The 17,341-nt window shown below is 41.2% G+C and overlaps 1 protein-coding gene across 1 annotated transcript in view; it reads right to left on the reverse strand.

The window, feature by feature from the left end:
- Positions 1–9,210: 9,210 nt before the first annotated feature.
- Positions 9,211–17,341, reverse strand: part of LOC145806664 (L-ascorbate oxidase-like) — a 32,137-nt gene continuing 24,006 nt past the window's right edge. Inside the window, exon 5 of the mRNA XM_082904141.1 lies at positions 9,211–10,396. Coding sequence (XP_082760267.1) covers positions 9,428–10,396 — 969 coding nt within the window. The 3' untranslated portion in view covers positions 9,211–9,427. The remainder of the gene's footprint in view (positions 10,397–17,341) is intronic.

The following is a 17,341-nucleotide window of genomic DNA, read 5'->3' on the forward strand; positions in this document are numbered from 1 at the left end:
TTGGGACAATCCTTAATACGATGACCCATCTCACCGCATCCGAAACATGCTCCAGTTGCCCAAAGACAAATTCCAAAATGTAACTTCCCGCAACTTGCACATGTCGACTTGCTGCCACCTTCCTGATTCGCGTTATCGGGACTATCCTCCCTCATCTTCTCCTCGGCATCATTCGGGTCTGCCTCTTCTTCACGATCGTCATAAGTCTGCCTCTTCTTCTGATTCCTCCCCAAACTTTGACTTCTGTTCAGGTTGGCTTCTGCAAGGATGGCTTTATCTAACACTCCCGCATACGTCGGCATGTTAAGCAAATTAACCTGGTCTTGTATTGGCCCTCGAAGTCCACTCTCAAACTTCCTAGCTTTTCGGTATTCGTTGTCGACCATGTGAGGTGCATACCTTGCCAACTCGGTGAAAACGCGATCATACTCTGCCACTGTTTTGCTACCATGTGTCAACATCTGAAATTCTGTAGTTTTGCGATCTCGGACACTGAGTGGGAAATGCTTGTCATAGAACAGCTCCAAAAATCTGGCCCAAGTCAAGTCTGGATTACCTTCTCGGATCATCATCCACCATCTACGAGCGTCGTCTTCCAATGTAAATGCTGCCAGTGACACCTTCTGGGCGTCGGTGCTAGGAAAAACCTCGAACAACTTCTCCATTTCAAGTATGTTTCTGCTTTCATCGGCTCTATACCTCCATGGAACTTCGGCGGTTTCATCTTCTTGAATTCTCTGATCAGGGTCAATGCGTCATCTCCATACAAGGCTGGCTGCGGAGGCACTTGTGGCACTGGCGGCGGGGGAACTGCATGTCGACCAGTTGTCTGCTCGGCTTGGGTGGAGGTGGTACCGGTGTTCTGCTGCCTTGCTTGCCTTAACTCATTGGCCAAACTTTCAACCAATCTTTCTAATCTGTCTATTCTGTCTTCGGACTGATCTCGGCCAACTGGGGGTCTACCTCTTCCCATGATGCTAGGAGTATGCAGGATGTGACGCTTAGAACAAGATGAACAAATGAACATGTATGCAAGTGAACATGATCATGCCGATGTAACAAATGCTCATGCCGAGATGATGCACACCTTGTCAAGTAGCAAGCAACATGATGCAATCCTATCATTATTCTAAGGGACATCCTATGCTCTTTAGGATTCAAAGTGTGTGAATAACGTACTCTAAGGAACTTGTGCTCTGATACCATTTCTATCACGACCCCAAACCGACCCTAGTAGTTTGGTGCCGTGATGGCCAGTAATCCGAGATTACCGAAGGCCAACCTTCAAAATTCACACACAATCAGAGTACAAATATAGGGGGCTAACATGTGCGGAAGCAATAATTTAAAATACAAGTGGTCCATAAGAGTAGTGCATAAGTCAAATGGAATGACATACATCTTTACATAGTTTTAAAACTCGAATACAAATAAAATGAAGTACAAAAATACATATTACATCTTGGTAAACGGCTTTTCAAGCCGACATGAACAAGGTACATGAAATACAAGTCAAAAAAACAAAATCTTCAGGATTGCCGACATAACATGCATCCAAAACATCTTGCAAAACACACATCTCGGCGTAGCCGACTTATTGCTTGTTACCTACATATATACATAGGGAGGGTGAGCTTGGATACTCAGTGAATGGTACCAGTAATAAAGGGGTTAAATGAATGATACCCGAGATCTTTTCAAAACAATACATAATACTCCCTCCGTCCCAAAATATTGGTCCCTTTTGGGGAATCCAACTTTTTTTGGTAGTACACTTATTGCATTTGAAAAAAGTTGGTTTTCCAAAATTACCCTTTTGATAGTACATTTTTTGGGAATATCAATGTCACAATTGTACTTTTTAAATTGTTTATTAATTAAAAAGAAGGGCAAAATAGGAAATTTACATTATTTTTGTACTTGATTTATAAAGAGGGACTATTATTTTGGGACAATGAAAAATGGAATAAGGGACTAATATTTTGGGACGGAGGGAGTATATCCTTGTCAAAACCATACATAACATAGCTTAACTTGGCTTGAAATAAAACATCATTCGAATCTTGGTCTTTCAAAACTAACTTACTTGCTTAACATACGTCAACTTAAAACATGGGATGATAACATCCCAACAAAACAAGAGCATAACCTCGGCATCGAGCACACCCGTTCATAGTCCGTCGATGGCCGATATCTTAACAAGGGTGCTACTTAGGCTTAACGTCCCTTAGCACGAAAGGACGGTGCTACCTAGGCTTAAAGTCCCTTAGCACGGAAGGACTATGCTACATAGGCTTAAAGTCCCCTAGCATGGAAGGACTATGTTACATAGGCTTAACGTCCCCTAACACGAAAGGACGGTGTTACTTAGGCTTAACGTCCCCTAACACGAAAGGACGGTTCCAAGAATGTCATCCAAAACACAGCTTATACTTGATACATAAAATAGGGATATCATTCATGCTTAACAAATACTTTTATCAAACCAAGGCAAAGCTTTATCAAAACCTTATAACATAGCTTTATTAAAAATACCACTCACATAGTTCTTGGGACGTCGGGGTCAAGGCAAAGGTCCAAGTCTTACAAACACGTGGCAAAATCTACTGAACATACATCTCGAAACAAGTCTTACATATATGCAAATGATCTCGGAAAACATGCTGGTAGTCAAAACACTGTTTTACATGTCAGGAAGACATGCTGGGTACCAACCAGGTCTTCGCCGAGGTCCCACACCTACTGGCCGAGGTGTGGCTACCTAGGCTTCGACGTACGATTGCATGCCGAGGTGCGCACAAGACAAACTAAGGTGTAAGTGGTCATGCAAGGTAGGCCAAGGTGAGATACGATGCTTGGCCTAAGTGTGAGGTCTAGGTGAGAGTGATCTCAGCGACTACACTTAGGGAAGTGAGGTTTGGAGATCTGGGTTTCCACCCGTGAAGAACAAGAAGGACATGAACATGAAGATCATGAAGAACATGAATGCTAAAATCACAACTCATTTGTTACAAAAAATCTGGGATTTCATGCTATGAGTTCGAAAACATGGACCTAGGCATCCATACTTGAAAACCATGTGAAAACAAACACAAAAACATGGATCTTGGCATGAACTTTCGGATCAAAAAATGACTTTTCTTGAAGAACACATGAATGCTATTTTCTCTTTCTAAAACCGAACTTCAAAGCAATGCATGGCTTACAAATCATATTCGATCATGCAATGCAATAACATAAACATAAAGAACAACATGAGCAGATCAAGAATCTAACCTTAGAACACAGATCTAACGATTCGATTTCTAGGGATCAAGCTTGGAAATCTACTCCTCTCTCAAGAACTCCTCTTCCTCTCCTAGAGCTTCTCTCTCCTCTTCAAAACAAAGATATAGAAAATGATGGGTTTCTCCCTCTGCCGGCTGACTTAACACACAGCTCGGACACGTGGCAACGGCTGGTTGGCTCTCTTAAAAAAGGTGATAGATTGATAAGACAAGACTATGACAAAGTGTATCTAACAAGCCACTCGGTAGGGCACTCCGGCAAGTAATGACATCGGCTAACAACATGACTTCGGCTACTAAGGTGACAATGACCTCGACTAGGAAGGACAACACTTGACTAAGCTGTGTCACACCTTGGCCTAGATGTGCCACACCTCGGTCTAGGTCATACCACTCCAGGACAAGGTCACTTAGGTGCAAAGGTAACATCTCGGCCTAGATAATACACATCTCGGCCTTGGTGATGAACACATCGGCCTAGATAATGACATCTCGGCCAATATGTCAAGGTGAAGGTGGAGGTCAAACAAAGTGGTTCCAAGATGCTACTAGACTGAAGATGACCTCGACTTGGAATGATCTAGGCCTAACATGACCTAGGCTTGGCATGACTTAGGCTTAACATAACTTAGGCTTAACATAGCATCGAAGGGACAAAGCATGCAAGCAACACTTAGACATAACACACAAACACAAAGCAAGACAAGATTCATGAATGCAAAGCTATGCAAATGAACATGAACATGACCATAACATGAGTATGGGTTGTTACAACAACTTAACATGGCAAAACATATAAATGCATACAAGCATGATTAGGACATTAATGTGGGTTGTTACACGATCGGACAAGCACCGCACTAACTGTATACTGAGAAACGGCCAGATAAAGGTAAAGTTCTTCGCCGGGCTTTGGTGTGACCAATAGCGGTGCTGAAGACAGATACTCTTTGAACTCGGCCAAAGCCCGGTCACATTCGTCGTCCCATACAAACTTAGATTTCAAAGCTTGAAAAAAAGGGCGGCAGCGATCTGATGACCGGCTTATGAATCAGTTAAGCGCGGCGGCCATTCCGGCCAGATGCTGCACGTCCTTAGCCAAGCTGGGCTGCCTTAATTCTTGCACGGCTCGGATTTGTGTGAGGTCGGCCTCGATGCCTTGGTTTGTGACTAGGAAATCCAAAAGTTTTCCGGATCCCACGCCAAAGGCACGCTTAGATGCATTCAGGCGTAGCTTATGCTATTTGAGAATAGGGAACATCTCGGCCAAGTCAGACAGGTGGTCTGCTTGATGCCAGCTTTTGACCAGCATGTCATCAATATAAGCCTCCATTGTCCAGCCCAGCAGGGAAGCGAACATTTTGGTCACCATCCTTTGGAAAGTTGCCCGGCGTTCTTCAAACCAAAAGGCATGACTCGGTAGCAAAAATTCCCCTTGTAGTAGTGAAAGAAGTGATCTCACGGTCGGGGCCATGCATGGAAATATGATGATAACCGCGGTAGGCATCCAAGAAACTGAGCCTGTTATGTCCAGCCGTTAGATCCACCAGCTGGTCTATTCTGGGCAGGAGAAAGCTGTCTTTAGGGCAAGCTCGGTTGACGGTATTGTAATCGACGCAAACTCGCCACTTCCCATTCTTCTTAGGTACAACGACCGTGTTGGAAATCCACCGAGGGTAGTGCACTTCCTGAATAGCCCGTGCTTCAAGCAAGTTCTTCACCTCCTCTGCGACTACCTCGGCGTAATGCAGCGCCGATCTCCTTGCTCTCTGAATGACGGGCCTTGCACTGGGGAAAACATTTAGGTGATGACAAATAAAGCTCGGATCAATGCCGGACATGTCGTAGGGCGACCATGCGACGACCTCGATATTTGTTATCAAGAATTCTACCATCTCGGTCCTTTCTTGGGCGGTAAGGCTTGATCCGAGCAAAAAGTACTTGCTCGGGCTTTCTGTGTCAATCCGTACTTCTACCAACTCCTCAATAACTTTGTCCTCGGCCTTGGCGCCCACGTCTTCAAGGACTCCCCGGTCTTCCATTCCTTCAATCATTTGGACGAAGCCTTTGGAAGCTCAGCTCCCGTTCACTGCCACGAAGTATTGCTTCGACATGACTTGATCGCCCCAAACTTTTCCAATTTCCCCCATAGCCAAGGGAAATCTCATAACCTGATGGTAGGTCGACGCTACGGCCTGCTTCGCATGAAGCCATCCCCTACCGAGTATCAAGTTGTACGTAGATGCACCTGCAGTACCTAGAACTCCACCTGCTTGACCACATATCCTGCTTTGACCGGCAAAATTATTTTCCCTAAAAGCCACTCTAGTTGCGAATTGAAACCAACCAGTGGCGAAGTTTCCGGAGCCAAGTCTGTATCTCACAGTTTGAGTTGTTTGAACGCGTCGTAGTATATGATCTCAACCGAGCTTCCCTGGTCAATCAAGATACGCTTGACATCGAACTCTTTGACGCGGAAGGTAACCACTAGGGCGTCGTTGTGCGGCGTTTGAATGCGATCTAGGTCCCTTGTGGAGAAACTGATCACATCTTTCTCCTCGGTCTTCCCCCTCTTGATCGCGGGCTGGACCGACAAAACTTCCCTCATCTGTTCCGCCTTCTTGATCATACCACGGAGCTCGCATACGCGCGCCGGCTCCACTATGCCGTGGATCACATTAACAACTCCTTGAGGGGGCGTCTCCAAGTTATCCGGTCCATGCGGATCAATCGGGCCAGGATGTGCGGCCTTAACACCCCCATCAATGTAAAGGTCTAAGTGCCCGACTGCGACTAGCTCCTCCAAGTGTTGCTTCAGAGGCAAACAGTCCTCTGTCCGGTGTCCATGCTCCCGGTGAAATGTGCAGCGGTACCGCGGATTGAAGCCCTTTTGTGCATCGCCTAACTTAGCAGGAAACTGGACGTAATCCTCGTTATGGATTTCACTAAGTATGCGATAGATTGGAATCTTAAAAACTGTGGTGATGCTTGTCCGAGCTTTCAACCTTCTGTTTGCATCACCTACATCATCGCGGGGGTATTCATCTCGGTCATTCCGACGACCCCTTCCCCGATTTCGACGATTTGCCCCTCGGTCAGATTCCTCGGCGCGATCATTTGGACGATTGGTCTCCTAGCCAACCGCGTGTACCTTGCCAGCCGACCTCTTATCTGTTGCTACCGGAGTTGTCTTCGCGGTGGATGCTGCCGCATTATTTTCTACTCGGATGTGCTTGTTGATGCGCTACATTAATTGGCCCATGGATGTCGGCTGGATCATGGTGAGCGAGTCCCGCAACCGATGTCCGACCGGGAGACCGCCCTTATATTGAATGATTGCCAGGTTGATCGGGCAATCCAAAATCTCATTGAAGGTTTCCCAGTATCTGGAGTTGTATGCCTTGAGTGTGTCGCTCGGCTCCATTTTGACACTGAGAAGGTGGTCAACTTCTTTCGGTGTTTTGGTATTAGTTTTGAAACGCGTCACAAAGGCTTCCGCCAACTGCTGCCACCGTTCGATGCTTCCCTCCGGCAGCCTCTCGCACTATTTCAAGCCCAGTTCGCCCAAACTCGACGGGAAGATAAGGCACATAAGAGCGTCATTCGGCCTATGTCCGGCCATGACCTGTCGGAAGTGGCTTACATGCATGTATGGATCGGTCTTTCCATCGTAAAGCGTAAACTTGGGCTAGTGAAAGCCCGCGAGGAGCGGTGTTGTTTTTATCTCTGGGGAGAAGGGAGTCGCGCTCAGCCTCGTCAAATATGTGTCTAGAAGGAGAGGCACAGCTAGGCAGAGTAGTGGCATTACGACCTCTTCACTGGCATGACCCCCATAAGATAGCCGCTGGAACGCCAGCACCCTCTGAGTCTCCTGGCGGCGAGCCCGCTCCTTCAAGACTGCCCGCAAGTCCTCTGAGCGAGCAGAATAGGAATACCTCGACGTCGTCGCCAGACGTGAGGGTTGATAGGTACTATCTTGCGCGCTAGACTTCTCTACAGGCGCGTCGGATTCTCCAACCCTGTAGCTTCTGGTGATAGAAAGGAAGGGAGTGTGTCGCTGGCTCTGACTGCCTGAACGACGTGGTTGGGTGCGCTCACTGTGGTCTCCTACTCCAGCAACACCATTCCCACAGTTGGCACCAATTATACGGAGAGCAAATATTCGGTAATGTCCGTACTCCTTTCGTCCAAGATCCTCGTCTGTCCGATCGACCTACGAACACAACGGTGGTGAGCTACCCGGCGGTGTGTGGCCGGAAAACCCTTCTGACGATCAAGTTAGCACATACTCAGGGATAGAGAGAGAGAGTTGAGTGTTTTTTATTTATCTTACCAAAAAAAATTTTTTTTTTTAGCATGGGGGGCGCAGATACGCTTATATACTTTTTGCGCCCAAATCTGCTCCTATTAGTCTGTTGACACGTGGTTCTGCTCTCCCATCTATCCGCAGAAATCCTGCAATAACCACCTAACCAAACCGTCAGGCTAAATTAGCGGAGCTTGGCAGACCGGCAGAACCACTTCGGCCTTTCACGATCGCGCTGCGCAGCGTACCTGAGTGCTCCACTCGCCGAGCTCCAAAACGACATTCCGGCAAAGCCGAGTTCAAGATAGGTCGAGCCGGTAAACCGAAGGCCTTCCTGCCACGCTAAACGCGTAAACCGTGGAATCCAGAATGGTAGGCAATCATCTCGGCCGAGCAACTCAAGTAGCTCGGTTTCTACATAAACAAGCCCAAGCTACCATGGCCCGAACATGTTCGGCCCCTCATTTTGCCCGGCCTTTACCATGGCCCATTCCAGCTCATAAATCTCTCTCTCAGGGAATAAATAGACAATTTAACTATAGTTTAGGGTATAAAGTGTAATAAACCCTAAAATTTATTGTGTTACAAAAGTATATAAAAAATTTATGATTTACAAAGTCGCCTTTTTAGTTGGTTTTTTGGAGTTGAGACTTTTTTAACTTGAGACTAAAAAGTTCGTTTGCAATTTTTTTTGAGTTTTTTGACTTTTGTAAGAGAAAAAATAAAATAATTATAATATAGATATGATATTTTTTATCTTATTGACTTATTTAGTCTATTTTATTTTTTGTGATTTTTAAGTCTCAACTAGGATAGAATAACCAAACGAAGCCAAACTTAAAAGGTACATTATAAAAAAAAAAAATTATGATTTTTTTATTTATGAAATTTAAGAATATTTGTAGTATATGTAATGTCACATTGTGAGAAAATTGATGAATGATAAATTTATAATGTGTATCTCTAAAGTAAAAGTTATGAATTATTGTAAAACTATCTATTGATTCCATCATTGTCAATTCTTTTCTTTTTCAAAAAGTTAGACTAGTTGATATCAATTATCTCAGTTGATCGCCTCGCCTCATCATATGATCATTTTCAGTATCGATCGCGTTCATCATAGACAATTTTTCATATTTGGTAATAAGGTGAAATTTATTAAACAATAAAAAAAAAATTCATATTTAGTAGCAAGGTAAAATTTATTAAACAATAAAAATTGTTACAGATGACGAAAATATTTCATGAAAACCATCTGGAAGCTATGACCAAACAACCAACTAAACTACTAAAAAAGTTTAGAATCGACTGGCTAATTGACCAACAACTTCGAGATGATTTTCACAATTTTTTTTTTATTTCTATACATTATTGTTAAATTTTTTATTTCTATACATTATTGTTAAACAAATAGAGTGCAGACAGGTCTTGTGTCAACAATTCATCAGTTTATTAGTCAGTTATCTTGTTTATCAATAATTCAATTATAACATATCACATAATAAATAAAATAAGATAAAAATATAATTTATTAAAATGTTATTATCAAGTTTAACACTCCGCAAAGCCACATGGTCACATGCTTATCAAAAAGGTTACATAACAGAGACAAATAAATTTGACACAATAATAAGAAAAATTAAATAGAGAAAAACAAAGTAGTGTTTGTCCCCATTTTATAATAGTAGACAGATAAATAGATAGATATAATTTCATAAACAAAAAACCCTTCATCGATCACTAAATTTTACTTTGTCCTCGTCTTCACCACATTGAACATCAACACACAATACTTACTACTCTTAATAGTGCAATAACAAGTTACAACTTAGTCTCAATCATTCTTGTTGTTCAAGAACATCTTCCCTGTCAACCCACAAGTTAAGACCTCGTTTGGTATCTTCCCAAGCCGTCGGACACCTTCAGCAAACACAACCCCCATACCCATATGCAAATGAGGTTCTATATGACAATGAAAAGCCCACACTCCTGGATTATTCGCCACAAACCTCAGAGCGGTCCATCCGAATGGAAACACCACCGCGGTGTTCCTGTAAGGCGGGTTTTTCAAATTAAAGCTTTTTTCGTCATTCTCATTCGAAAACTTTCCCTCTCCGTATCCCAAAACCCAAAAATCATGGCCGTGTAAGTGCCACGGGTGGATTTCACTCGTGTTCACGGCCAATGCGTTGGCATTTTGAAGGATTATATCTACTGTGGTGTTGAAACTGAGCATGTAGACTGCACTCCCGTACGTTGAGTTTGGGTTTTGGGCTTGTTTCATGACATCGTAGTTACTTGGGAAGTTTTCCGGGGGGGTTTTGTGATCGAAAGCATTGTTTAGATTGTATTTTATCGAACCCAAGTAAGGCGTGGCAGGTAGGACTAAAGAGATGTTGTTGATGGCCCATTTGGTGTAACCGTCAATGTAGTTTTGGGTATTGAGGAGGATGATACGGCGGTGATGGGTGGTCGGAGGTGGATTAGGGTTTCCCATTAGGGCTAGGATTTTTTTGGTGAATAATTTGCTGTGGGTATAGTTGTTCCATAGAGGAGCCACTGGTGGCGGTGATGGTGGAGGTTTTGAGGCAGACGTTGTGTTGTGATAGTTAAGTATTGTTAGTGCTTGAGTGGTGTTGGGTTTTCGACCTCTTACACTTACTGAAACCCAGTAGTTGTTGGAAGGGTTTTGATCGGTAGTGAATAGAACAGAGTAGCTCTCACCGGAGTAAATGTCCATATCGTCCACCGCGAATGGTTGTAGGTAGTTTCCATCAGCTTCAACCAACACCATCTTGTGATTCTGTATAGAGACAAAAGAAAAGAAAAAATGTCAATCGCTCTTCGTTTTCTATGGTGTTTCTCATGGATAACTTCACACATTCAGTTGAAAAGAAAGAGTAGTTTTGTTGTTGTTGAATTGAAATTATCTACATGAATGTTATGGCATTACATTTAGCTAGTGATCTAGCTCAGGATCTTAATTTTGTGCACCAATAAAAATGAATTCTTGTGATCTTCATATTATTTTTAAAAAATGGAAATATTAATTAATGACAGCTCACGTGGATGAAAACAGCTTCTTTGCCATGCACGCTGTGCAGTTTGCCATTATGGCTCTCACCAAGGATCCTCTAGAGTGAAATTTTCCTAAAGTTTCCTAGAGTGCTACATTGTGTGGTTGAGATTTACTGACAAGTCACATCAATTTTTCTGATGTGACTTGCCAGTAAATCTCAACCACATAATGTAGCACTCTAGGAAACTTTAGGGAAAAATCACTCTAAATGATCCTTGCTCCTATGGCCCTACCTTGATAATTTGAATTATTCATTTCATAAAATTGATTGAATGGATTATTTATATTAAAAATCACATAAATCGAATGTAAAACTATTGATATTCAATTAATTTAATTTTTTATAAGAATAATCTATTTGACGAGTTGTACAAAATAATTATTGAAATAAGCCTGAAATGGGCCTTAATGATCAAATTGCACGCTAGGTTCTAAATTTCTAATTATTGTAAGTAATTTTAATTAATCAAGTCAGTAAAAATAAGTCTGAAACTCGTAGTTGGAATCCAACTTTTTTTATTTTTATTTTTTGTTAAATTGAAAGAAATCCACCCTTTGAAAAGGGATATATAGTTATAATTTTTTTTGAACGATAAAAGAAATTTTTATTAATAAAAACATACAAAATATTATAAAAACATTACTAAAGAAGAGTTTGGAGTTAACACATGCCCCAAGCATCAGTTGATGAGAAATGAATATAAACTCATACTTCAAACTCTATAGTGACTAGTTGGTTGACCAATTACTAATCAAAATAATAATAACACGGTGATCACCAACCAACCCCTATTTAGAGAGTTGGAGGGGACCTTTTTATTTATTTTATTTTGAATCTGCAACTCACCTTTTTCTTTTTTCTTTTTTTGCAAATTGCTTGAATTTGTAGATTACGTTATATTTAGCTCAAGGCCAGCTATATATATATTAACGATTTGCACACATGAGGTGTGTGTAATTTAAAAAAAAATAATGATATTATAAAAAAAAATAACCAAAAAAAATGCACATATAATATATATTGTTCAAGTGATAAGAGACCATGAGTTTGAGACCGGTCCTCCTCTTTATATAATTTTTACAAAAAAAACTCCAAATCTATGAATATTTTGAGAAAATCCAAAATATAAGACACCCAATATATGAGATACATTTGTGTCAATAGCACCACCAGTTCTTCACTCTATAATAATATATATGTATATATATATATATATATGATAGATATAGACAAATAAACATAAACAAAATTAAATTTATTTAAAAAAAAATTATTCAATATTTTTAAGACATCACGAAACACGGGTAATATACCAACCACCATCTACTTTTTTATTTTTTATTTTTAATTTTTTTTTTTTAATCTTAAAAAAAGGATGCTCTGAGATATCATCACTGTATCCGTGAACCTAGACCCCGAGATAACCGGTTGCCAGCTTGATTTAACCAAATCCATAGGAAATGACCCACCACCGAGGCACCAGAAAAGCTCAATCATACAGAACGAGGTCTCCGCAGAGAGCCACTAAAATTACCCAATATTTCAGTCAAACTTGAGTCACACTTGTGGAGAAAGATACCTTCTTCACTAGGCCACCAGCCTAGTGGTAACCACCATCTACTTTGCTCTTTTTTTTTTCATCTCAAATAACAAAATCATGAATGTCAACTAGGGATTTCAATTTGAACCCGGCCCGACGGGGACCCGCCCCCCGACCCCGATTAGAATGGTTTTTTCCCGAAAAATACTCTCGACGGGCCGGGAATGGTATTCAAAAATGAATCCTGGATAATTTTCGAGCCCAGGATGGCGATATATTCCCCAGCCCTGGCCCCGACCCCGGCTCATCCCGTTTTTTCGAACTAAAATTGCTATTATACCCCTTTATATATATATATATAAACCAAATCCTCACACACAAACCTCACACTATCTCCTCTCTCTCTCTCTCCCAGTCATCGATTTTGACATCACTCACCGCCTCCTTCATCGCAACGTCCTCCGCTACAGCTTCGATGGATGATTTGGATTTCGATTTGACCTAGACGACGTCATACGGCTTAAACCGGCCAGTGTGCCAATTGACGTTCTTCAAATCTTCATATCACCATCAATGGTGTGCTTTACATCATGATCATCAATCCGATCATCAATCTGATCCAACCTGGTGTAATCAAACTCTCTCTCTCTCTCTCTCTCTCTCAATCTGTCTGATCTAATCTGTGAGAACAACTTAGATCTTTTTTTTTTTTTTGGTTAAGGTTTTCTTAGATCTGATATATATATATATATATATATATGTGTGTGTGTGTGTGTGTGTGTGTGTGTGTGATGAACAATTTCAGATGCCTGTTGTTAATAAACAATTTCAGATCTTTTTTTTTTTTTTTTAAGTTGTTGATGATTGTTGTTGTTGTTGTTGTTGTTGTTGTTGATGACGACGATGAAACATACTAAAAACAGATTAAGTTTTTTTAATTGTTCTTGTGTTGAACAAATTACAAAAAAAAAAATTAAAAAAAATAGATTGGAGATTTTTCGGGATCAAAGAAATCCAATCCCCCTTAGGAAGCGGGGGCGGGTGCGGGATGATGGCATCCCCGCTGGGGATTGGGAGCGGAAACGAAAATTTTTTTACCTTCAAGAGTCCAAACGAGGAAGTGTAATCTCCGACTCCACTCTAATCCGTTGCCATTACTAATGTCAACCTTTTCATCAATCACAAATGCAAAGAAGCAGGCAGCACTGACAATGCCACGGGGTATCACAAATTCAACGAAGCAGGCAGCAATGACAATGCCACGGGGTCATGAAATAATTTCATCATATGACATGACTCAAATCAAAACATGATCTATCACATGCTAGCATAAGAAACAGAGTTGGTTATTTTGAGGGTTGTGGAGAATGATTGGTGGTACGTTTTTTATATAATTATTTAGATTTAATTTTTAGAGTCAAACTATAAGAATTTTTTTTTTTTTTAATTTCCTAGTCTCGGCATGGGTGGAGGATTTGTCGAGATATGTTAAACAATTCGAACAACTCTTGTTGTTGTGACTTTTCATGTTCATATTATTTCATTCAAGAAGTTAATTGGTATTAAAATTGATAGGGAAAGTGAAATTTATAATTTTATACTAGATAATTAAAAAACATAAGCGAATATGATGCATTATAATTGATGAGTAACATCACCACGTAGTGTCTCATTAACACCAAATAATTTTTCTCACTTATTAGTGTGTGAGCTGTGTGTGCTAGTCAGTACCCTCTATGGGGCACCAATCCATGCACAAGGGTGTACTGCCTTGGACGTGGTGGAGGTCGCTGTTGTGCGGTCTACTCGGCTTTTGTCTCATTTTTTTTTTTGATAATTAATATTATTTATAATGTAAGATTCGTTAGAAAAAATTATTTATATTTTAATTAACCAAAAAAATCACATTATTGATGAGCACAAAAAAAAAATCATGCATAACTAAGATACAACAACTCTAGTCAAGGCCATTGAATTTGAATGACTTTGTTTAGAGGGTGTTTAGTTTGCCCAGGTCTCATTTGATTTACCTTTGTGTTTTTTCATTTTTACTTCACTCTTAGCCATTGACTCCACATTTGATTAGTTTATTTTATGTTTCAACTTTAGTTGAGATATAACTTTCAAGTTATGATTTGTTTTTATCTTGGCCTTTTGTGTTTTCTTAATATGATTTGTTTGTACATTTTGTATTGATATTTTACATCAATAAATTTTTATTCTGCAGATCAAAAAAACAAAAAAAATAACTAAGGCACAACAACAATAAAAAATGAAAGGCAAAAGAAGACCACTTTATTGATGAGCACCAAAGAAATCTTCTATAACTAAGGCACAACATCAATAAAAAATGAAAAGGTAAGTGTGTGGGTGATTTTCCGACCACATTACCAACTTAGTATTCAACTGGAGAACACTGGCAGAATAGATGACACCTGGCTAACCTGCAACAGAAAGAGAAGATACTCCGACGATCAAGTCAGTATATCTCTCAAAGATAATCAATAGTGTTAATCTCACTATTCAGAATACAAATTGCGTACCTTAGACCCACGGGGGTGCCTCTCTTTTATAGCTAACTCAATCCTTGTCCCAACAGGAGCCTAGCTCTAATGGACTTAGGATTACTATTAATCTTGGACTCCTAGTAGGATTGGGATAAACTACATAAGAGTCTTATCCTTTCCCAACTGTAGTCTTCCTCCTTTCTAGGACTCTTGTGCCTTATCCATTTATCTCGGATTCCGATATCTTCGAAGGTAACCTCGGCCTCGCCGAGATCACCTCGGCGTCATGACCAGGACACGTGGCACCTCGGCTGACACGTCGGCGTCACCTTAGCCACGTGTTGGTACTCATAAAATATATCTCCATAACTGCCCCCTAGGTTCTATTACCTCGGCATTCTGAGGTGATGGAACCTATATCATTCCTTCCTGCCAGTACATCGTCTTAGCTGAGATCATCATCATAGGCCGATATGTCTTTTTAGAGATCAAGAATTCCAAGAGCTTCTTCACGCGTATGAGCTGTTATACATAACAACTCAACCATTTTAGGCCACGTGCCTTCCCCTTACTGGATCGTACTTGTTACGCGTTCGTAAGCCGTCTCGCGCCTACATGCGCCGTCTGACGTATTAGCTGTTCCAAGCACATTAATTGCCCTGTTTTTGGCGCCGTTTCAATTTTTTAACAAAACTTGTTTCCCCCTTTCGTTTTTCTCACTTTACATTGTCTTTATTCAGAACTCTTTCTCTCTCTAGCTTCCTCTAATCCTCCATTTTTCCAAGCTCTGAAGCTCTGCAACTTGCTCCATCCATTTCTTCCGTCGAAGTTCTCGCCAATCTGTTCCGTTGCCGCCGTTCTTCTGACTTCGGCGATCTCAAGCATCGGCTTCTTTTCTCTGGTAAGTCACCATTCCTCCTGGTTTTTAGTTCTTGTTGTGTTTCATGAAATTTTACTTCATCATTAGTTGTCATTGTTGTTTTACTTGAATATTTGATTCACGGATCATGTATATGAGCATGTTTATTTCATATTTTTGCTCTTGGTCCATGTCTTGAGCACTCAGTTCACATACCTGTTGGTTTCTGCCACTGTACTTGGCCTGATACATTTGTGCAAACTTTTTGTCTTGATTTCTTGATGACTTCATCACCATTCTTGTTTCTGAAACGGATCCTTGTTTTTCTATTTTCCAGATTCGTCCTTTCAATCTTCATCTCCATAGTTTTAGGTTTGGGACTTGTTTATAAAACCCACAAATTGCTAGAAAAAACTGGAACGAACTCCTTCGAAATCCATACAAACCCTTGCCATAGTACACTTTTAGGTTTTTAGCCAAGGTCATTTAAACCCTCAAAAATACTTCTTCCTGAAATCCGATACCTCTATTTAAGCCGACATCATGGGTATGTGGGAATACAAGGTAAACACCCCGGAAAAATTAGAGTACTTTAGGCAGGAGTTCGAAATCCCGGCCGATGTTCATCTGAGATTGGCTGGGGAGGATGACTCTATCATGCCCGATGAAAACCTCATGTCTTTTCCAGTGGTTGCATTTATTGAGTGTGGACTTAGGTTTCCGCTTGACCCTTTTTTCCGTCAATCCTTCATTTCTATAAGTTAAACCCAATGCAACTTGCCATCAACTCTTACCGAGTTATTAACAATACCATAGCTTTAGCCAAACAAGAGAGTGCTAGGATTACTCTTGCCGATTTCCAGTACTGTTATACCATGTGTCGCCTGAAATCGGAAAAAGGCCACATCTATTACCTCAAACCGAGGTCCACTGAATACAAAATCATTGCCGACCTCCCTGACTCCAACAAGGGAGCAGGGGATGATTACTTCATCGTCTCGGGAAACTGGGAGTTTCAGCCAAACGATGACCTCCATCTTTATCCCCTTAGTCGAACAGTTTTCGGGGAAAGAGCTGGTAAGGGCCATCCTTCACAAATTTTCTTGCTTTCTTGTATAAAGTTTTCAACATTTTGTTCTAATATCTATGTTGTTTTCTACTTTGCAGTTCTTCCTCAGCCACCAAAGGGCTTCCGTCAGTCTTTCTTTCCCAACAAAGACTTAAAGAAACTACTGAATTTACCAGTTCACAAGCGGAAGACCCCTCTGCTTCTCAACTTTATCCCCACTTACAAGTCAGCTCTCTCCGACGTCCCAAAAAAGAAGAAGAAAAGTCTTTCTCCACCTTCTGCCACAACTCCACAAGTTGAGTCCGCATCTCGGACAGACCAAGGATCAACCTCTGATCCAACTGAGCAATCTTCAACCTCGACTCCATACCTGATTCCGATATCCCAACGTCGTTGCCGACGTCGAACAGTTTTTCCCATCGAGATGGGTCTCCAAAAGGCAGTTGCTAAGGATTTTTTGGCAATTATCCCTGATTCAGTTGATGCCCAATCTGCGCCAACTCAACCTCTAAAAGTTGAGTCCGCATCTCGGACAGACCAAGGATCAACCTCTGATCCAACTGAGCAATCTTCAACCTCGACTCCATACCTGATTCCGATATCCCAACGTCGTTGCCGACGTCGAACAGTTTTTCCCATCGAGATGGGTCTCCAAAAGGCAGTTGCTAAGGATTTTTTGGCAATTATCCCTGA

Source organism: Camellia sinensis, chromosome 14 (assembly GCF_055761805.1).
Source record: "Camellia sinensis isolate YWXY chromosome 14, ASM5576180v1, whole genome shotgun sequence".
Lineage (NCBI taxonomy): Eukaryota > Viridiplantae > Streptophyta > Magnoliopsida > Ericales > Theaceae > Camellia > Camellia sinensis.